The sequence below is a fragment of the Phytophthora cinnamomi genome (genome assembly GCF_018691715.1).
Source record: "Phytophthora cinnamomi strain GKB4 chromosome Unknown Contig126, whole genome shotgun sequence".
In the NCBI taxonomy this organism is placed as follows: domain Eukaryota; phylum Oomycota; class Peronosporomycetes; order Peronosporales; family Peronosporaceae; genus Phytophthora; species Phytophthora cinnamomi.
Window position 1 is genome coordinate 657270 of NW_027151059.1, and position 21303 is coordinate 678572.

The 21303-nt window shown below is 49.5% G+C and overlaps 5 protein-coding genes across 6 annotated transcripts; 2 read left to right on the top strand and 3 right to left on the bottom strand.

The window, feature by feature from the left end:
* Positions 1 to 110: 110 nt before the first annotated feature.
* Positions 111 to 1415, top strand: IUM83_10936 (Transcription initiation factor IIF subunit beta; the record flags this gene model as incomplete). Its single annotated transcript, XM_067935467.1, has 8 exons — positions 111 to 188; positions 299 to 332; positions 411 to 472; positions 539 to 765; positions 844 to 931; positions 1007 to 1063; positions 1133 to 1222; positions 1299 to 1415. The coding sequence occupies 8 exons, from the start codon at positions 111 to 113 to the stop codon at positions 1413 to 1415; spliced, it is 753 nt and encodes a 250-aa protein (XP_067780680.1).
* Positions 1416 to 1626: 211 nt separating this feature from the next.
* On the top strand, positions 1627 to 2706 carry IUM83_10937 (lish domain-containing protein fopnl; the record flags this gene model as incomplete). The annotated part of the gene is made up of 8 exons (XM_067935468.1): positions 1627 to 1675; positions 1750 to 1838; positions 1910 to 2018; positions 2105 to 2164; positions 2240 to 2311; positions 2386 to 2471; positions 2541 to 2583; positions 2666 to 2706. 8 exons carry the CDS (start codon positions 1627 to 1629, stop codon positions 2704 to 2706), a joined length of 549 nt encoding a protein of 182 aa, XP_067780648.1.
* Positions 2707 to 2816: 110 nt separating this feature from the next.
* Positions 2817 to 4581, bottom strand: IUM83_10938 (Conserved WD40 repeat-containing protein; the record flags this gene model as incomplete). 2 transcript variants are annotated; one of them, XM_067935469.1, is made up of 4 exons in its annotated part: positions 2817 to 3059; positions 3177 to 3605; positions 3691 to 3939; positions 4021 to 4581. In XM_067935469.1, the coding sequence occupies 4 exons, from the start codon at positions 4579 to 4581 to the stop codon at positions 2817 to 2819; spliced, it is 1482 nt and encodes a 493-aa protein (XP_067780678.1). The 2 variants fall into 2 exon arrangements, with proteins under 2 accessions (XP_067780678.1, XP_067780679.1); XM_067935470.1 differs by having other exon boundaries at positions 2817 to 3605.
* A 1355-nt stretch (positions 4582 to 5936) lies between these two features.
* Positions 5937 to 6734, bottom strand: IUM83_10939 (Retrotransposon nucleocapsid protein; the record flags this gene model as incomplete). The annotated part of the gene is made up of 1 exon (XM_067935471.1): positions 5937 to 6734. The coding sequence occupies one exon, from the start codon at positions 6732 to 6734 to the stop codon at positions 5937 to 5939; it is 798 nt and encodes a 265-aa protein (XP_067780645.1).
* Positions 6735 to 10169: 3435 nt separating this feature from the next.
* On the bottom strand, positions 10170 to 10840 carry IUM83_10940 (Retroelement pol Polyprotein; the record flags this gene model as incomplete). The annotated part of the gene is made up of 2 exons (XM_067935472.1): positions 10170 to 10174; positions 10276 to 10840. 2 exons carry the CDS (start codon positions 10838 to 10840, stop codon positions 10170 to 10172), a joined length of 570 nt encoding a protein of 189 aa, XP_067780611.1.
* Between the last annotated feature and the right edge of the window lie 10463 nt (positions 10841 to 21303).

Genomic DNA, 21303 nt, shown 5'->3' on the forward strand with positions numbered 1-21303 from the left:
AACATCCTTCCCAGAATAAATAACCCGTTGGACCGCATGAATGCGATGCTAGAGGCTGCTATTGGTTTTAGCCGTTCCAGGTTCACTTCTCGATACGAAAACGCTCGAACATGGCCGAGCAGGAGGAAGTGGTGGAGCCGCTGCACCTCGAGCTGGAGGACCGCGAGGTTTACCTGGCCAAGATCCCGGTGCGTATTGCCCTCCTCTCCCATGTATACCCGCTGGCTGCGTATGCGACTCGATCTGCGCGCTCGCTGGCTCTTAAACTAACGCTTTACCCGCCCATAATGCTGGCCAGACTGCTCTCGGCGCGTCGTGGAAGAATGTGCAAGGTACAAGAAGCCTCTAGGCCTCCAATAAATAATAAAGTATATCCTGTAATGTTTTATGCGATGTGTGTTGCGGCACAGAGAGTGAGCTGATGCTGGGCTCCATCAAGCTGGAGAAGAAGAGCGTGCTGGGCCGTCGCAAGGTAGAGAGAGGAGAACTTTCCAGTGAGAACTGTTGCAATTATTAATTGATACGGGTGACTGCGCAGGGCATGCTGACGGTGAACCCGAGCACGCTGGAGGACGACATCCCGACGGAGTACCGCATCGAGATCAGCGAGACCCCGCTGAAGCTCAAGGTCTTCTCGCTGGATGGCTCCGGGCGCATGGCGATTGAGGGCACGGTCAAGAACAGCTGCACGGTCATGGCCCAGCGCAACGACCAGTACAGCAAGATGTGCAAGCAGCGCCTGATCAAGTCGATGGTCAAGACGAGGTGCGACGACCCTTTGAGGGTTTCGTCGCAGTGAGTGAGGGTTAAAATGCTTTTTTTTCTCTTTTTTTTTGCTTACAGAATTGTGCAGCCGCTGGAAGACCTGCCTCGTGTGAAGAAGGCGAGAATCCAGTTCACTATTGAGAAGCCTGATCCTGAGAACGAGGAGGTTCGTGGCTTGAAGTGGCGAAATGGTTTGGTGTTATTGCGTTGGAGTGACTGGGTGTGCTCTCTGTTTGCTCAGGATGACGCCGACTCGAAGCTTCTGGACAAGTCGGACAAGAAGATCAAGATGAGCAAGGCACGAACTGTGTTTTTAGTGGAGGTTTCGTGCATTTGAGCAACACTAATTTTCTGTTGGATCATGCAGGATGAGCTGAAGAACCTTGTGTTCCACCACTTCGAGGAGCGCGAGTACTGGCCGCTCAAGGAGCTCAACTACCATTGCCGCCAACCTGAGGTACGGTGATAGCCTTATTGTTGGAAAATCTGTTTCTGCATCAGTTCGCTAACTCTTATCTTTTGTGGTGCTGCAGTCGTTCTTAAAGGAGGTGCTCAAGGAGATTTGCGTTTACCACCGCAAAGGCCCCAACAAGAGCTGCTACGAGCTCAAACCCCAGTATAAGGACGGCGTTTCGTCGAATGCGCAGTAGCGCTGTTGGGGGTAACTAGAGTATGGCTGCGGAACCACAGGGCTGTGGCATTATTCTCAGTAAACCGAAAATGTATCTCTCAAAAAGATAACAAATACTGTCGTGGCACACACAAATTTTCTCCATACAAACGCCAAGTGACTTGGTGTTTGCGCCTCTTCGTGCGCATTGTTGAAGGAGACGGCAGGTATCTACTGTATCATTCCACACTATGAGCGCTGGAGACGGAGGCCAGGCGTCCTTGTCGGATTTAAAGGATGGTGTGTGTGATGCGGTCTTGGTCTGTTGGATGTGGAGGGAAGAAGCTCTGACGGTTTGGGTGGGGGTGCACTAGTGTTGAAGGACACGCTGGCGGCTCGGGGGTCCTTGGATCAGATCAAAGCTCGCATTCGGGCCGAGATCTTCGCGGCGCTGGACGACCAGGTAGGTGGTTATATGAAGACGTAGGGAGGATGGTGTTGTTGTGGCTGATGCGTTCGATGGTGGCTTATCAGGACGTGCCAAAGCCGAAGCTGTCGAACGAGAATTTGATCATCAACGAGCTCATCCGCGAGTACTTCGAGTACAACGGATATCGCCACGCACTGTCGGTTTTCCTACCAGGTGGGAGCTATTTGCTGCTTGGGTGCGAATGAATTAGAGGTGGCTGAGCTAACGCGGTCTCTTGCGTGGCTGAAAATGCGATTTAGAGTCCGGACAGCCAGCCGAGAAGCCATTTGACCGCCAGTTCCTGTCAAGCGAGTTGAACAGTGCGTGTTCGAAGTGCTTGGGCGTCGGTAGAGAGGGTTGTTGCTTACCACTAATCCTTTTGACTTGCTCTGCAGTAACGGAGGACCCACGCTTCACGCACGTACCTCTGCTCTACAGCATCGTGGCGAGTTTACAGCAAAGCCGGAGTATGATGCATCTGTCGCTAAAGATCTCTATCACCTTGATGGCTTGGCTAACCATCGCTGCGTATGAACAATAGACCAGGAGCAACGGCATGAAAGAGACCTTGATGTCGAACGTCAGTTTAATCAGTTTACTGCAGCACCATCCCACGACAATCACGAGGCAAGGTTCCATTCAACTTGGAAATCTTGATCGGAATGTAGTGTTAACAGTATTTCCTGCGTTTCACAGGACCAGAGCTTTGAGGATGACCCAACGCGCCAAACCGCAATTGGTAAAGGGTACATGAAATCTTTTCTGCCGTCAATTGAAGCTGATCCACATGCTTTGCGCGTGTGTATGTCGACTTGTTACAGATGGAGTTGATGAGCCCTCGCCGCTCATGTTCAAAAAGTGAGGCGACCTGCATTACGAGAAGTGTAGTCTCATCGAGTATCCATGACCTGATGCCGCTGCGACCAGCACGATCAATCTATTTGGTTGAGTACAGCGGCTTTATTTGCTGTATCATGCCTTCCACAGTCTAACGTATCGGTCGCTACCATAAGTGGCTACGATGTTGCGATGCGGGTGGTGGGCAATGCCGAACGCATCAGCGTTGCAGATCTGCATCGATGTTTCGAGCTCACCAGTCGCAGCGGCAAAACTCGCAATGAATCCCTTGTCCGTCACGCCATACAACCACTTGCCGCGCATGGACAGCGTACAAGCAACGAAGTTGCCAACCTTTTTATCGTTGAATGGATCGCCCTTGTAAGTCAGCAAGACCTCGCCTCCCATCGACACACGATGCATATCACTCGTTCGTGTACAAATGATAATATCCTCCCCGGTTCCCGACGCGTTCGGCGCTAGCAATGCACACACGATGTCCACTTCTGCAGTGTAGGACTCGCTGGGTGGTTGCACAGTCTGCAGACACTCTGTCGTCTTCACATTCCAGATCTTCAGCGTCCCATCGCTAGACGTTGAAATGACCTTGCTGCCATCCGAGGAAAAGAACGCTGTGTTAACGTAACTCTGGTGTCCGCGAAACTCTTTCAGCGTATTGCCGGATTTGAGGCCGTGGATGCGAACGAGGTGATCAAATGAAGCCGTCAGCAGTTGCGTGCCATCCCGTGAGAACATGATGCTTTGAATTCCTTGACTGTGAGCGTTGTCAAAACGCCGCAGACACATCCCTGTGGAAACCTTCCACACCTTGACCTTGCCATCTTCGCTACCTGTTGCCAACAACTCGCCGTCCCGACTGAAGGCCTCAGCCGTCACACTCACGTCGTGCATCATGAACTCATCCTGGATCGTCAAGCAAACAAACATCTCGGTTCAGTGGCTGCCGCATCCGCCAAATAGCCACACTCTCAACAGTATTTCCCCGTACCTTCGCCTGGTATTCCAGATCCTTGCGAAGCTTGCACTTTTCAAAATCCCAGACCTCCACAAAGCCGTCCTTCGCACCAGTCACAAGCATCCGCCCATCACGGCTGAACTGAGCACACTGCGGCATCGACGTCTTGCTAAACTTGATCTTGCCCGCCGACTTGCGCACCACCTTCTCCGAGCGATCCACCACCTTTTGCTTCGCCCCACCTCGGAACAGATCAAAGTCTTCTCCTGGTGCCACCAGACCCTGTAATTGCAACACCAAAACACCCCGCAACCGTCAATTTCTCTCCTGCAGTGCCCCACCTCTCTCAACCCCCACCCTCACCTGCAATTGCTGCCACTTGAGTGCTTGGCCCAGCAGAACCAACAACCGAGACGGCTCCGCCGTCGACACTTCATTGCGGAAAAGCTCCGCGACATCGTCCCGGCGCTTCTGCTTGTTGGAGCCAGCGTAGGCCTCTGCAGGGTCGAAGATGGCGCGCTGGGCCAGCTTCTCGAGGCGCAAGTAGCGCTCCGGCTGCGCCTGCTTCATCGCGGCCATCGCCGGCGTGTTGCGCAGCAGCTCCAGCGCCACGTCGCGCTCCTGCGCCTCCACCATGTCCAGCACCACCAGCTCGTACAGGTCCATCATGGCGGCGGCGCTGCACTCGAGCGCCTTGGTCTGCTGCAGCACGCGGTCCCAGCGGCCGTGCGAGATGTCGCCGGCCAGCGAATCCACCGACTCGACGGCGTTGAGACTCACCTGGGACTCCTCCTGCAGCGCGCGCATAGCACCGAACAGACGGTTCTCGCGCATAAACTGCAGGATGAGGCGGATGGCGTCGCTCGAGTCCACCTCCAGCTCGCGCGCGGGTGGCGCACCAGCATCGCTTGCTGCACTCTCCATTTTTTTTAATGGCTAGATGAGTTTTGACAAACGAAAATTTAGTTTTACGGATTTATTTGTGACTATACAATTCAGGTTCCTTGGGCCTTTTTACACCCGCACAACCATTAGGTGGTATTTAACTATTTCAGTACCGCCCCCCAAATGAACCTGTACCATATTCAGTAACAGTTAAGTAGCAGACGATATGAACCAATACAGTGTGGGTAACCCGATGAAGTGCTTCTAAACCATGTATGATCAGGTAACGATTACAGCTAAAACATAGTTTAAGAAGTAGCTTCAATCGCCAATCTACAGAACCCCCATCTTTTAGCAACACACGGTAGCAACTCTGTGGATTGCTGGGGGAGCGCGGCGGCAGTCAATACCGACGGGAACAGCTAGACGCGTGTGTGGTTGCTAGTCTAAGCAGACGTCAAAGAGGTGCGTATGCGTGCAGAACGCACGCTGTCATTACTGACCGGACCGCCAAGAGGCATCTTCATGTACCAAAGTGACCACCCAAGATGGTAAATTGAAGGAGCCGTGTCGCGCATCGACATGGCTAAGAGGGGCTGTTGCGATAATCCCACCTTCTGGTATCTGGAACGCTGATGAGTATCCTTGCGTTGAGGTGTGCTAACCCCCCCCCCCCCAACTAAGGTAGCTTAACAGAAGGGTTCCCGAAAGGGTGGATGTGGGTTCGATTCCCACTTTTAGTATATTTCTATGAATATGCTGGAGAAAGTGCGTGGCGCTTTATGATGGGTGGCAACGGTTATTCTGATCATTCTAAATCTCTTTCGGTATGAAAACGATTGTATTGGTCGCATGACTATTGCGGAGCAATGGTATTGGTAGTCGCAGTGCATTAGTGGTGCATCGCTTGACAATGGATCGGAGTATTAGGAACAGACAAGCTCAAACTTGAGGGAGATGAGCAATACCTACGTGCAAAATGGCATTATTCACACCGGTACTGTGTGGTGGGTGAAGAGATGACGAACGGACACCGCCTCGGCCTTCTCACTGAGGCTGGTTGTAAGGCTTGACACGTAGAAGGCCGCGAGTGAAGATGTACCGCGATGTGGAAACGTGTAGGTAGTTGGACGTAAATTGCAAAGTGATATTAGTTGGTTAAGGCCTTGTGGCCGGCCGTCTGGGCCAGTGCCCAAGGCGGTGCTAAAATGTATGAATCTGATTGGTCAATCCACTTCAAGTTGAAGTGGGTTGACGTGCGCTATACAAGAGTAAATGTACACGACAGAGATCATGCACCCTAGTGCATGTTCCTTACTTACCCACTTGTCTTTGCGTAGTGGATGTTGTAGTTTAGATGTGCGGGCCTTGACGTGCTCGTCACGTCTCGGTCCTTACATCCTCCCGGGTTTGACTTCACGTTGACGGCGCTTGAAGTCGTCGACGAGAACTTTCCAGTGAGAGACGTGCTTGATGTCTTTCTCGAGTTCCCACGAAGATTCGTGATCTGGGAGACCATGCCACTTGACAAGCCACTCAATCTTGCGATTGAACTGACGCTTGCGTAGAAGTTTCTCGACAATGTGGAGGTCTTCTCCAGTGTCTTCATTCGTGATGATGCGAGATGCTTTCGGAAGAACACGAGTCTCAAACTTGTCCGGGTTGGAGACGTAATGGCTGAGAACGTCTACGTTGAAAGTAGGGTTCAGTGACTTCATACTGCGTGGCAAAATCAGACGAGCAGCGTTGTCGTTGATCATGCGCTTGATAACGAACGGACCAACTTTACGAGCGGCTAACTTTGCACGTTTGACGTCAATGTCTTTCGCAGCATGCTTGAGTGGAATACGGCGTGTATCCAGCATAACCAAATCTCCTTCCTTGAATTGCACATTGCTACGGTGTTGATCGTAGTACTTCTTTTGCGATGCTTGAGCCTTGAGTAAGTGCTCCTTGGCTTTGCCAATAATCTTGTCACGTTCGTCCTTGAAGCGATTTGCATACTCAGACAGTCCTTGTTGTACTTGAACTGTGGTAGACAGCGTAGGAAAAGTTCCGATGGGATTGCGTTCCTGACGCCCTGTGTCTACTTCAAATGGCGAAAGTCCTGTAGAGGCACTGACTAGCGTGGCATGAGCATACTCAATCGTTCCCAACTTGGCAGCCCAATCATCACCATGATACGAGACCATGCAACGAAGTGCGTCTTCTAGTACCAGGTTTTGACGTTCGGTTTGGCCGTCAGCTTGAGCGCGATATGACGTTGTCATATTCATTTGTACACCCATGACCTGCGCGAGTGATTTCCAAAAACGCGATGTGAATTTGGGATCACGATCACTGATGATCACTGCAGGCACTCCATGATGCCGAACGACATTGTCGAAGAAATAATGAGCGATTTCTTCGGCATCACCAGTAGTGTGAACGGGACAGTAGATCGGACGCTTGGACAACTTGTCCACGACGGTCATGATAGCATCATAGCCATCTGATTCTGGCAATCCAGTAACGAAATCCATGGAGACGACTTCCCAACATTCCTTTGGAATCGGAATTGGAATCAACTTGCCATTCTTCTTGGCATTGCTGTGCTTCCAACGTGTGCATGTTTCACAACTTTGCACGTAATCAGAAACGTCTTCATGAAGCGACGCCCAGTAGTACCATTGCTTGATACGGAGGTACGTACGACAAATTCCTGGGTGCGCGGCAATACTGGAATCATGAAATTGCTCAATAATCTTCGTTCTTAGACGATTGCGCTGCGATCTCGGGACACAAAGTCTCATCATTTTGGACTCCTTATCGTCCGTGAATTGCACATAAAGCAATTGATCCTTGAGTACGTATGGATCATGCGGAGTACGATACTTGTCACGAAATCCAGGATCAGTGCGGTAGGCTTTGATGAACTCTTCTTTGAGATTCGAAGTCCATCCTAGCGAACTTGCGTGTTGCATTTGCACGACCGATGTGGCAATCTCTGCATCTTGAACAGGAGTGTAGAGGTGACCATCGGAAAGATCATGTAAGGCGATGTGACCAGCAGGAACATCCGTCATCTCCTCCCCGAAAATTCAACAGGCGAGAGAGCTGCAGATATCATGGTCGTATTCACCTTCTGGGAGTCCCCATCATGTTGCTGTGCACGGTAGCGTGATCCAAAACTGTCACACTGCGGTGTACACGTATGAAAGCTGATTGTATTGATAGCGGGACGCGCAACACTCTGTGAGGCTGGAACAGTCGCAATTTGACTATCTGGAGTCGATAGCGAAGCATTGACTGTGCGTAGATCGCTAATTACGCGAAAACTCGATGTCGGTTTATCACTTTCAGACTCACAATGCTGAAAACTGATTGAGCAGACAATTGGCGGATCCAATTGTGGTGATATCAACGCATTCGGAGTTGAATCCATCGGAGGACGGGACAGTGCATCAGCTACGACATTCATTGATCCTTTCAGGTGATGCAGGGTGAAGTCGAACTGAGCAAAGAAGGTCAAGAAGCGTGCAAGCTTCGAGGAAACCTTCGGGTGGTGTACCAACCACTGACATGCACTGTTGTCCGTGTAGATGTCGAAATGACGACCATAGAGGTAATGACGCCATTTTTCCAGCGACAGCTTAATTGCATAGAGTTCCTTCTCATGGGTAGGCCAATTTTGTTCATGCACACCCAACTTCTTGGAGAGGAAAGCTAACGGATGATCATGTCCGTTGTGCTTTTGCGAAAGTACTCCACCAACACAATATCCTGAAGCATCGGTTGTCACGATGAACGGAAGAGAGAAATCCGGTAAAGTCAGGACTGGGGCGGATTGCAATGCTGATTTCAGCTTGCTGAAGGCGATATCATGCTCTTCATTCCAATTCCAAGTATGGTCCTTCTTGACTAGAGGTCCAAACGGTAAGGCGATTGTCGCGTAGTTGTAAATGAAGCGACGGTAGTAGCCTGCGAGACCCAAAAAGCTTTGCAATTGCTTTTGGTTCATTGGAATTGGCCAATTGGCGATCACTTCAGTTTTCTTGGAATCCACCGCAATGCCTTGACTTGACACGGTGTGACCCAGAAACTGAACTTGATTCTGCCCAAAATGACATTTCGAACGATGACAGTACAGCTTCTCTCTGCGTAACACTTCGAAGAGCGTGCGGAGATGCTGCAGATGCTCCTTCATGTTCTTGGAAAATACACAAATGTCATCCAGATACACCACGATAAACGGATATTTGCCTAGTAGGACACGCATAAGACGTGACCAGACACCTGGCATTCCAGCAAGACCCATTGGCGCAACACACCATTGGTAGGTCTCAGAATGAGTGCGGAACGCTGTGTACTGACGACTTTTCAAGGCAACCCTCATCTGATGGTAACCTTGTGCGAGATTCAAGACTGAGAAGATGATACATCCATACATCTTGTCAAATGTTTCGTCAATTCTCGGGAGTAGAATTCTGGCGATGATCGTTTGCGAGTTGAGCCAACGATAATCAATCACCCAACGAATCGGTAACGTGGCGTTTCCCGACCGTAACCACTCAGCTCGAGAAAGTTGTTTCCCTGATTTCGGGTCTTTCTTCGGGATACCAAAGATGTTGGAGACCCAAGGCGAATCGGATAGTTCGATCCAACCTTTCTTCAACTTTTCTTCGACAAACAGATCAAGGGCATCTTGTTCTGTCTTCGAGAGCCGAAAAGGTGCGCGTGTGCTTGGCATAGCATCTGACTTCATGTCGAGCTCGAATTCCACGCGTCGATGAGGAGGTAACCCATCGGGTAAAACGTCTGGAAACACGTCAGCAAACTCATCAAGGAGAGGCACAATTTCTTGTGGTTCTTCCGTGACGGGTTGAGCTGGAGTAACTTTGACGCGGTAAATCTCATCATAGTCATGGTGCTTGGCTTTAGCTTTGAACTCAGCACCAGATACTTCTACCTTGCGCAACACTGGTTTCATTCCTTGCGGTTTGAACTGCAGGTGATGAGTACGCCAATCAATAATTGGTTGGTACTTGGTAAACCAAGGTTTTCCGAGAATGACATCGTGTTCAGGGCTCATAGACCATTCCAGGACCTCTAAGTCTCTGAATCGATAGCCATCCATCTCAATAGTGACCTTGCCCTTGTGAACGGCACGTTTCTTCGTTGTGCTTCCGTCAAACAAGGTGACTTGAGAGATCATCGTGTCAGGAATAGTATCCACCAATCCAGGACGAATGACATTGCATGTGGCTCCCGTGTCTAGCATAATGGTGACACGTTTGCCTTCACACAGACCTGGCTTCCGAATCAACTCATTCGGAGCTGGTAGTGACTGGATGGTAGCAGCGTTGAGATCATTGATCTCAACAACTTCAACAGACTCTGGCTTTTCTGCTGCCAAAGTGTGAACAGCGAACTGACCACGCTTAGTGTCAGACTGATAGCTGTTATTCGTTCCGTGCTTCTGTCGATTTTGAAGCTTGAAGCACTGTTCAATCGTGTGACCAGGCTTCTTACAATACCGACACTTCTTTGAGTTGCCACTGTTACGGTTGTTGTTCTGAACAGGGCGACGATAATTGTCACGGCGTGGGTTATGCACATGACCAGTGTCGATTTCCATAGGCTCAGGTTCATTCTCAGCAGGACGCTGTGGAGCCGTGTTGGAACGAGCGAATGACGTGGAGTTGGAACGGCCAAAAGATCTTGGAGGTGTCCAACGACTCTTCTGAAACGGACCAGCACGAAAGTGCGATCTGTCATACTCGAGTGCAACTGAGAGAGCCTCAGATACCGTCGTGCAACGACGATACTGAACTTCTTCTTTCGTGGGACTAACAAGACCTCGAATGAAGTACGTGATCTTGTCAAGCTCACTCATGTCCTTGACTTGCATGATAGCAACGCGGAACCGAGAGATGTAGTCCTCCAAGCTAGAACAACGTTTTTGCTTGAGACTGTACAATCGATCTCGAAGGCGCTCCTGAAGATCCGGAGGAACGAATTCCTTCGTGAGCTTCTGGATCAAATCTTGGACATCACTGACGGAATCCCTGCAAAGCATGTACCATGCAGCAGCATTTCCTCTGAAATTGGCAGTCATCATGGCAATGATGCGCTTACTCTGATTCTCATCTTGCCAATCAATGTTCTTCGCCTCAAAGTAATGAATAACTTGGTCGAAGTACAATTCAACTGAGTCACCCATGTTTCCATAGAAGCGAGGTAGGCTTATACCTTCAACTTTGACCTCTTTGCGTTGCGAAGTCAAAACGTCGATTAGTGCTTGTTGTTTCTGCACCATTTCGACCACAGACTGTGTCAGACGGTCAGCAGACCATCCACCAGGATTTAACGAAGTCATGATAGTGTAACTTGAGCTAAAAGCTGATTAAAGTTACGCTACGAATGTACAGCTGCTAGCTACTAGAACTAGAGCTACAACGACACTGTCAACAGCTACTCGAAACGGGCGCGCTTGATGCTGATAACGCGATCAACGAAAGCACGAACTTCGGTGTCGATGCGGTTGGCACAGGTGTTCAAGATGTCGACGGTTTCGAAGAGAAACAGTCCAAACCCAGGCTCGATAACACGGTCGAGGTGAGTTTCGAAAAACGGAAAGAAAACTTCACGGAGATGCTCCGTCAAGTAAGTAACTTCGTACTGCAAATGGGTAGCAGCACGAACTGTGAAAGCGCGTTGAACGGCTTGTTCAATGGTGAGAATGCGACGATTTTGCTGATCTTCGTCCCACTCACGAGCAGTACGCTTAGGCATATACTGGAAAAATACCCGAAGCTTACGCCAAAGCTTACCCGAAAATTACGCGAAAATTCAGGAAACGACTGAAAATTACGCGGATTCTCAAATTCGGAATTATACGGATGCTGGGGTTTAGGTAACTACTGATTGGCTGAGCCAAAGTGCAATTACACTAAAACAATGCGAAAAAAGTTTAAAACAACACTTAAACAACGCTATTTAGCGCTAATTCAAGCGTTGGCGCTTTGCCTTGTAATTGGATTTCTTCTGATCGAAACCCTGAACAAGTAGCTCTTCCTGTTGAGCCTCTTCAAGTGCTCTTTTACGCGAGCTCTCCTTAAGTTCACGGTCGAATACAGTAGTGAGTGTGTTATGAATACGCACTACTTGTAAACTTAGGATACGGCAAGCTTCTCGATAAAGTATACGCTCGGACTTAGAGTGAAAACTCTCCTCCTGGTCCTGTAAGTGGTGAGTTAAGCTTGCGAGGCGATTAACTGAGTTTAATCCCTTAATACGAAGTCGATCTGCTGCTTGTAGATTAGGATCTGGGTTTGAGTTGAGGTTTTTACTTTTTTGGTTTTTCACCTTGGTCATACAAGGCCAAAGGTTTCCGCAATATACTAGGCTTACGTGCGGGAAGGTGACTAGTGAAGCGAAAAGCGTTAAACTAGTACAAATCCTTCGGATAACTAACCGTTAGCAATAAGCGTGAGGCTAGTTAGCGTAATCGACTAGCGAAAAGCGTTAATGTCGATTATGCAAGACTTTACGGCTAGCGAAAAGCGTTAATGCCGCTAAGTCAGGGAACACGTAGAGTAGCAGTAAGTGCGAAAGCAGTAACCCTAACCCGGATACTGTAGCAGTAGTCAGCCGAAGTAGCGAGTCGAGTCGGTCGATTGAAGATCTTCTGACCACTTGCCCGGCGAAAATGACCGTAAGTGCTACCAGATGTAAGGCTTGACACGTAGAAGGCCGCGAGTGAAGATGTACCGCGATGTGGAAACGTGTAGGTAGTTGGACGTAAATTGCAAAGTGATATTAGTTGGTTAAGGCCTTGTGGCCGGCCGTCTGGGCCAGTGCCCAAGGCGGTGCTAAAATGTATGAATCTGATTGGTCAATCCACTTCAAGTTGAAGTGGGTTGACGTGCGCTATACAAGAGTAAATGTACACGACAGAGATCATGCACCCTAGTGCATGTTCCTTACTTACCCACTTGTCTTTGCGTAGTGGATGTTGTAGTTTAGATGTGCGGGCCTTGACGTGCTCGTCACGTCTCGGTCCTTACACTGGTGGCGCCTGTACAATAACCGGTCCGCTATGTAGTGACGGTCAGTCCACTCCTGCAAATTCGTGGGCGGAAATGGCAGTTGCAGCGGTGGATGCCCACCATTTAACACTACCGGTGTAACACATGCCGTCGGACAATGAACCGCAAACACGGCTCTCGCCCGTCCTAATTAGGCGGCTAATCGCAGAAACCGCGATGTCGATCCCCGCCGGGTTAACGGTAGGAGTTGCCGTAATATCGACGTTGTAGGTCCGGCCGCCTTGAAAGATTTAGCCATTGGAGGCGTGAGCCTATTCAGAGCCGCTTGCCAGTCCGGACTGAGGTAGTCAATAGCCCGGACCGCGTCGCAAAAGTCCCGCCGCCAGTGAGGCGAATCCACTAATAGATGGACCAGGGCCCGGTCCAGGAATTTGTTGACATGGATCATCGTGAGATGAGGGTCATGCGCGCCGGGGTGTTACCCGAGTCGCACTCGAAGTTGGCAAGCACAAAGTGCTTGAGACTCGACAGCAGTTGTCGTACTACATCGCGTCGTCGAAGATGGTCGGGACACTCTCTGCCAACAGCAGGTCCTCATACGACGGGCAGTGGCCGACGGTAGGAGGCAGCGCAGAAGTCGGCTGAGAAATTCGCATTGGAGGAGTCTTGCCGCAGTTGCTCCTGAAGAAGGTCGTAGTTGGGTCTTGCACTTGGAGACTTGGTCGTAGACACCGCCGAGGCTTGGGGCGAGGCGAGGAAGGTCACTTGGGGGGTTGAATCGAAATTCAGAAGTGATCGGATTGTTGGAGCTTACACCCTAGGCTAGTGCTTAAAGACACGCGGCCGTGCGTCCTATCAACTAGTGCGTCTAATCAACCATCATTCTACACTACTCGTCCAATCAACCTACTCGTCTAATCAACGTGTGGTCGTATTGGACCGGTTCTGTTAACCGGTTCGGGTACCTCGGAACTGGTACAGTGTACCAAGATTCAGTACCCTGCAACAGCTCCATCTCAGTTTGGAGGTGAACTGTAGTCCCGTCAGTCCGCGGGGAGACGGGGCGGTCGATGTACCGCGCCATGAGCACGGCTGGGGCGCGTATAACTTAACGCATGCAAGTTCACGAATCTGTAAGTCAAACCACATCGGGGAGAGTATGTTAGCTTTCCCGACGGAACAGGCGGTGAGTAGCGTGTTTGTATGCCTGGGGGTACGCATGTCGCGACGAAGATCAGCGAAATAATGAAAAAAAAACTTATCCACTTTATCTCCGAGTGAAATGCGCAGCTGCAGGGTAGGTATCGCCGTCGGGAGCTCGCTCGGCGCGAAGGACCGTGCAATGTCGTTAATATCGAAAGCGGCTGACGCCAACGTTGACTATAGTGTCGTAGGCATTGCCCTGGGTTGGAGCAGGGCTGGACCAGTAGGCCGGATGGCAAAACCGCGGCCGACGACAACGACGGCCAGCGCAGACGCTGCGGTCGGCGGTGCTGAGCTGCGCGAGCGAGCTGCTGATGACACTGCGTGTACCAGCGCTGGCAGCGGTGTTACTGGACATGCTGACGCCTCCGTTGTTGCAACTCCGCTCGTGTCATCGTTATTACCGTCGCTGATTCGGCCCACGGCCCCGCTGGCGGTTCCTCTGCAGCCTCCACAGATATTCCCACGACCGAAGACGAAGATGCTGATCCGCTAGATTGTCCGGTACCGCGTCAGGTCCCCGTGGAACTGGCCGAACTTGGAGCGGACTCCGTCAGCGGCGAAGCCGATGCCTTCCTCTACTTGGGGCGATGCCTGGTAAAACGAACTACGATTTGGAGGAGAGGCTCTCCCCACGCAGAGCTCCATTTCCACGACTCTGTTTTTTTAATACTGTCAAATAAAAATAACTTTATTGAAAAATAACCGAATGCAACCCTTTGAGTAACCTTACTTCAGTAGCACAACTGCAACCGGACTCTTCCTTCTTCGAGCGGCGGATGATAGCCTGCACGAGTCCACACATGTACTCACCATGTGAGCATCGCGAAGGAAAAAACACGGCCACCACATGAACTCGTCAATATACCCATCCAGGGACTTCTGGTTCATCCCGGGCATCGCCGTAATGTGGCGTTTAATATGCATATCCCAAAGCCCCTCAACCGTGTTCGTGCGCGTGCCCGTCACTGGGTCCACGACGTTGAGCATATGGTTAACCAACTGTGTTCGTAGTGCATGCCGACCAACATGTTGGTCTACTAAATAGGCCGTCAGTTTCGAAGTGAGGGGGACTGCTGTGGTGGCGCCACGCGTCCTCTTCTTCCTTCTCCTATATCCCTCGGCAGATTGTGTAGCACACACAAGTTATTTTCCTATTGGCTAAATTGGTAATCTATTTACGCCCAATTAGAGTGCATCACCTTGTCACATCATAACGATATCATAACACCCACACTTAGAGATCAGGCACATCCGATTCGGATCGCATCTTGCATTCATCACACGGAGTTCAATCCTTTCTTAAGACGGCTGTTAACCGATCCTTTGTATGCTAAATATTACTTTATTCACTCACGATTGTTTAGGGCATATGGCATTACAGCGTCCCCTTACACTTTTGATTACAAATTCCTTGGACGGGACGCTTCTTTTCGTGGGCAGGTTGATTTCCTTCTTGGTGCGATCACCAAAGACGCGTCGCAAGCTTATCTCGACGTTCTCGATGATGGATAACCATTCCGCTGTCATGTTGATGGAGCTTCCCCAAAACTAACTGGGCAGCTGAGCCAGCACCTCCTTGCACAACCAGTGTTCCGTCACAATTTCCTTGCCGACCAATCCAGTCGTCTTCAAGTTCATGTCGTTGCGGAGCTGCTTCAACGGGGCGAATAGGGTCCCCAAGTCACTCCAGTTCGAGTTGACAACCCGATCTCACTTTCGGCGTAGCTCGATTACTACACCGGCGTCCCCAACCCCATACGTATTCTCCAATAGCTTCCAGATGTTGCAGAGCCGCATGTATGACATAATCCCATGAAGAACATGTTAGTCACCGATCGGTCCAGCAGGTTCAGCATGGCTGAATTAGCCCTAGTTCAATGCTGGAGGCGCCGACACAACTCCTTCGCCTCTTCCCTAGTGGTGGCTTAACGGATCGTAATGACCGGTTCTTCCGGATGCCAATGTATTCACACACTTTGAAATATATACTAAATCATTACCTGGTCAAAACATAATATCGAATCGGCTGACAATATTTCAAAAATATTATCCAATTATAGTTCAATCTTATTGACTGGTTTGCAAGCAACAACTGTGGCGCCATCTGCGCGAAGGATACCGCGCTATTGCCGCACTCACGGTTCGTTTGGAACCGTAGCTCCATGGTCACGACCAACAAGTCAACCAAACAACGCACCTACACGATCCAAAAGAAGCGCTATGTCCTCCAGCTAGCATCGGAGCTCGGCGACGACGGCGCGACTGACCACCTCGGCTATCGTCGGCGCACCATAGGCGGGTGGGAAACTCAATCCCACTTCATTTACGACTTTAAGGGGTCTCATACAAGCAAGACGTTGAAAGGATAAGGTCGGAAGGAGATGATCCCGTTCGCACACGGGCTCGTCACCTTCATGAAGGACATGAGGCGCGACGAGGAGGTTCGTTGTTTGCTGTATCTTCCTTGTATCATGTACGCGTATTACTAGCCAACATTATTTTAGCCGATATGCACTACTATGATGTTAGAGTATATCAAGAGGAACTCCAGAAGTGGTTTAATAGCTATGTTGCTGGCACGAAAAGTATTGTCTCTGCTCATAATGCTATCATGCGTTTGCTCCAGCGCTTCTCCAAACGGTAATATGTTTTTGGTGGTGTTAAAACGACATTGTTGTCATGGATTTACTAACTATTTTACCGACTGCTCAATTTTTATTAGCCATGGGTTTACTGTGTAATTAGCTCAACACACACAAAACCGGCTGCGGATCTGCAAGAAACTCATGTGAAATTCGCGATTGAGTTTTGGGAGAAGTACGAGCACATCCACGACCTGTTCGTTATCCACAATGTCGACGAAACGACAATTTATTTCGACACCCCGCCCAAGTACATCTTGGCGGAACGTGGTCGAAGGGGCCAAAGTCAAGTATACGGAGATGTATTCAGCGATATTGACAGCGGTGATGACTGTGCGCGCGGATGGTACGAGTTTTTTTGTTGAAAAAATGCGTTTATAGTTATGCTACTGACGTTTATTTTTATTTATGTTGGTATGAAAGAAGTGCCCCATTCTCTTCATCGTAAAAGGCGTCCCCAGATGCTCTATTGAAATGACGGAGCTTCCCACGTACCCACAAGACCAAGGCCACGTGTGCTGCGAGGTGGGTGGATAGTAGAGGAATTTACGCTAAAGAGCTTTTGAAGTTCGAAATAAATGTCCCTTCTGTTCTTCTTGCCAATAACGTCGACTGCCATGTGTCGGAAGAGGGACAGAAGGTTATCGCTAAGGAGACGAAGGCCACAGTGTGCGCGCTCCTTGCTAACAACACGGCGGTTTGTGAGCCCCTTGACGTTGGTGCCATGGGGCCGCTACAAAAGACGTTGCGCACACTGTGGCTTACCGACTTTCGCAAAGGCAAGATTCCTTCAAGCGAAAAGCGCTTGATTCTATTAAGCGCACCATTAGAGCGTGGGAGATGCATACGACTGAGTGTGTAGCCTCTAGCTTTGAAAAGGCTATTCCACAATACCCAGTAGCTAAAGTTTAACAACACTACACTGCTTCGTTTTGGCAAAACAAACTATCTTCTGTTTCAAAACAATAACCAAACACATTACATAACATTGTTTTGGCTGATCTGATCATCGTATTTGGTTGTTCCGCCCTACTATGTCGTGTGAAATAATATTACTTGTGGGGGTGTTTCTCGTCGTTGTCTGTACATGTACTCCGCGCGCGGTTTTGCGCGAAACCTGTTCCTTGTCGAGCCATTACTTTGCGCAAGTGGAAGAGAGGAGAACCGGAGAGAAAGTCACGAGGAGGAAGGTTGAAAAGTGAGGTATATTGCAGGTTAGAGGGAGAGAGACGCGAGTCCAGGCAGAGGCCGCGTGGATACTCCGGAGCCAACCATCTAGACCTTGCCACATCTGGTACATCAAAAAGGGCTAGATGGGGGTAATTACACATTACTTTTTACAAAGTACGGTGTACAACTGGTGTGCAGGTGCCAGTATTGACATTTCCCTGCAACAAACTACCAGTTGTGCTTGAAGTTCGAGATTTGGTATAGGAACAATTCTAAATTTTTGAATTAGATCAGTATATTAAACACTGGCGGTACTGACTGGGTATTCTTACTCTATATAGACCTGGCTGCGTTGGTTTTGAGTTCACATTCTGCTCTAGATTTAGTAGTAGTTTGAGAGATATGGTGAAGGCCCAGCGCTTACCGTTTTACGAGTCACTCATCGTCATCTGAGGAGGTTTCGGACGGCGAATTTACCGGCAGTGATGATGTTTGCAGCGATGACCTGAGTGATACCGGTTCTTCAGACGAGGGCATGTACGACGATTTGTTCTCGTCGGACGAGGAGCCGGAGTCACCTTACTGGGACCCAGACACCAATCGGCGCTGGGATGTGAGGTAGATCGACGACTTCATGATAGCCAACAAGACCGACGAAAAGACTGGCGTGACTACGACTGACTATTTTGTCAGCGTGCTTTGGGACTGGAAAAACGTAGTAGTAAACGCTTCGTTCGACGGAGCCCCTTGAGAGCGCACACCTCGAGGAATGATGGCTCGCAATGCGCTTCAAGTCAAGCAAGATGGAGCACTTCCGCGAATTCCGTACGACGGACTGGAGTGGGCAGACATAATTGCTGCGGGTGAAAACTACTCGTCTATGTTCCAAGCAATGAAGCTTGCAGCAGAACTTCGTGGCCGGCTTAACCTGGTTCATCAAAAGGTGATTGATGCATTCTTCGTTGAGGGCCTCATCAAGTTCAACGTGGGTTTCGACCAAGGCTGCACTTCGAAGTAGTTCTCTGATTTCTTAAGACAGCTGCGTCAATATGGAACTACACTCAATATCAACGAGCTGATGAAGAACAACTTCGTGGGCGGTGGGCGTCGTGGACCTCGTCTGCTCAATGAACTGACTGCTAACAAGGGCGTTACGGATTAATATCTTTGAACCAGGACTCCTGGTAGGCAGCATTGCGGGTGCAACCAGAGTCAGCGGTCCATATAGGATCGTGCGGGTCAGTGGTGGTAGAAAGGACCAATGTCGGGCATGAAGATGTTCGCATAGACGACGAGCCCGCTTCGCGTCCTCTCGTGTTCAACTTGCGCTGGAGGTCTTGGAAGTTGACCGGGTTGCCAAAGCGATCGTAGATGCCCGGGCTCTTAAACCCATTATCATTGCGGGCGGGCGGGAGCTGACGACCATCGTCGCGTTGAGTGCACTGCTGCTTGGACGGAAAGGGGTTGTGGGCATCCATAGGCCTGAGCGTCGATAATGGCGAAGTTCGCCGGCAGCACAGTGCCTTCCTTGACCGTTTCAGTACGCAGATGCTTCTGTAGCACACGGCAGTCGCGGATGGCATTGTTGGGACGTTGACCGTAGGTGCAGCCTTGAGAACGACGAGGTGGGTCGTCGCGTCCATGGGGTGCGTTTGTAGTGGGTCTAACTTTACTCACTACTTTAGCTTACATGTGGGTGTGTTAATATTGACGCCATTTATCACGATGAAAGGGTGGTGGAGCGCGTGGCATGGCTTGTGTATCGTTGTACGTACTGCTTTGAAAAGTGCGACAGTAAGCGGACCTTGGCTAACCATGCCCGGTACTGCAACGCCAACCCAGACAAGGAGAAGATTGCGAAGAAACGCAAGCGCAATAACGACAAAAGTGCGTACTGTGAAAAGTGTGATCGTCACTTTGGTAAGAAAACAAGTACGCAGCGTTTACCTGTCGTGGTGGTGATGGTAGCGAGGAGGAAAAAGACGAAGATAAATAGTGAGTTGAAAAAAGTAGAGACGGGGGCCAACTAACTTCTTAATGCATGTATTGTGAAGTTTTAAAATTGTTTCCAAACAAATATTCATGGATCCAAATGGGAGATATCATGGATCCGAATGGGAGATATCATGGTTCCGAATGGGAGATATCATGAATCCGATTAGATGGTGCCGCAAATATTCATGGATCCGAATGGGAGATATCATGGATATATGTTGGAATCATTGATCCGATTGGATGGTGCCACCATGATTATATTTGTATGTGAATGTCTTGGTAGGATTGTCTTGCGCTAGTATTCAAAACCGGACGGGATCCGACGTGTTCCTCGGGGACCGGCTCCATCTATGTGTCGTTGCACCCGGCGCTCCACGGCACGACGAGCTCTTCGGTCTTGAATGCGCTCAGGTTCTATTACACGCGGTGGTAGTTCACGTGGGGCCTGGTTACGGTGAACCCACCAATATCCATGGAAGTCCGTCGGTTGTAGAAGAAGGAAACATGTCATCTTGTGGTGGAGTATATGGACGCAAGGTAAACCAAGTGTTTGCCGATATAATCCAGTACATGACTTCAGTAAATCGCCAACTCGATGAAGTGTTTCGAGACATCGGTGCAAAGCATTTCGATGAATAACTTGACAACTGCAGTAAACAAATTTACTCGCAACCTTCTTGGTACGAACACTTCTGCGTTAGAAACATTCATCCAGCGTTTGTCGATAGACTGGCGCCGCCAATGCTCCATCCGAGTATGAACAGTTAAAAAAATCTCCAGTTGAGGTTCCAAGCCATCCTTTCATTGCAGTATGATAGCCTTCAACACGCGAAGAAGCCTGTAGACCAAAATTCGTCACTCGATCCGTCCAGCATCTCACGATTCCGTATTTCCAAATATCCAGCCACACTCCCGATATGTAGGCTGCCTCCACAGCTGCGAGAAGATACAGTTCCCGTAACCGGTAATTGTAATCCTCTTCAGTATGAGAGTACACCACGCAAAGAAAAGCTTGGATAAAGGTATCGTGTGGCAGAGAGTCGCATCGTCGACCTGTGACTGGGTCAATCTGTTGAGGGAATATATGACGGCGGGCATAGGCTTGTACATCCTTTAAAATGTGTCATATGCACAAAAGCACTGGTGTTTCAGGAAATCGATGTTCTAGCGCGTTCATCAGAGCCAACTCCCTATCGGTCAGGAACACTTGTGGTGTAGGAATACCGTTCTCCCGTTGAAGAGTCCATAACTGTAGCAATGCCCATTCGTAATCGGGTTGGGTTTCGCCACAGATGAAGGCTTGATCAATACGAATTGTCGTGTTCATACCGGTAACGCCAACGATGTTGAGAAGTGGGAAATTGAAGTGTTTGGTCTTGTATGTTTAACCGACCAATATAACATCGTAATTTGTCTTGTATATATCTATCGCTTCCTTGTGTGCGAAAAACAAATGCGTCAAACGTTTGTTGACATCGTACTTGTAAGCCATGTATGTAGTGAGTCTAACTTGACTCACTACTTTTGCTTACACGTTGCGCTACGTGTATGAGGAAGCGTAGTACTTAGTAATTACTTAGGTTAATTAATTTTGAATACACAAATATAATTTGAAGAAGGTCGTACTGGGATCTTGCACTGGTTGACTTGGTCGTAGACACCGCCGAGGCTTGGGGCGAGGCGAGGAAGGTCACTTGGGGGGTTGAATCGAAATTCAG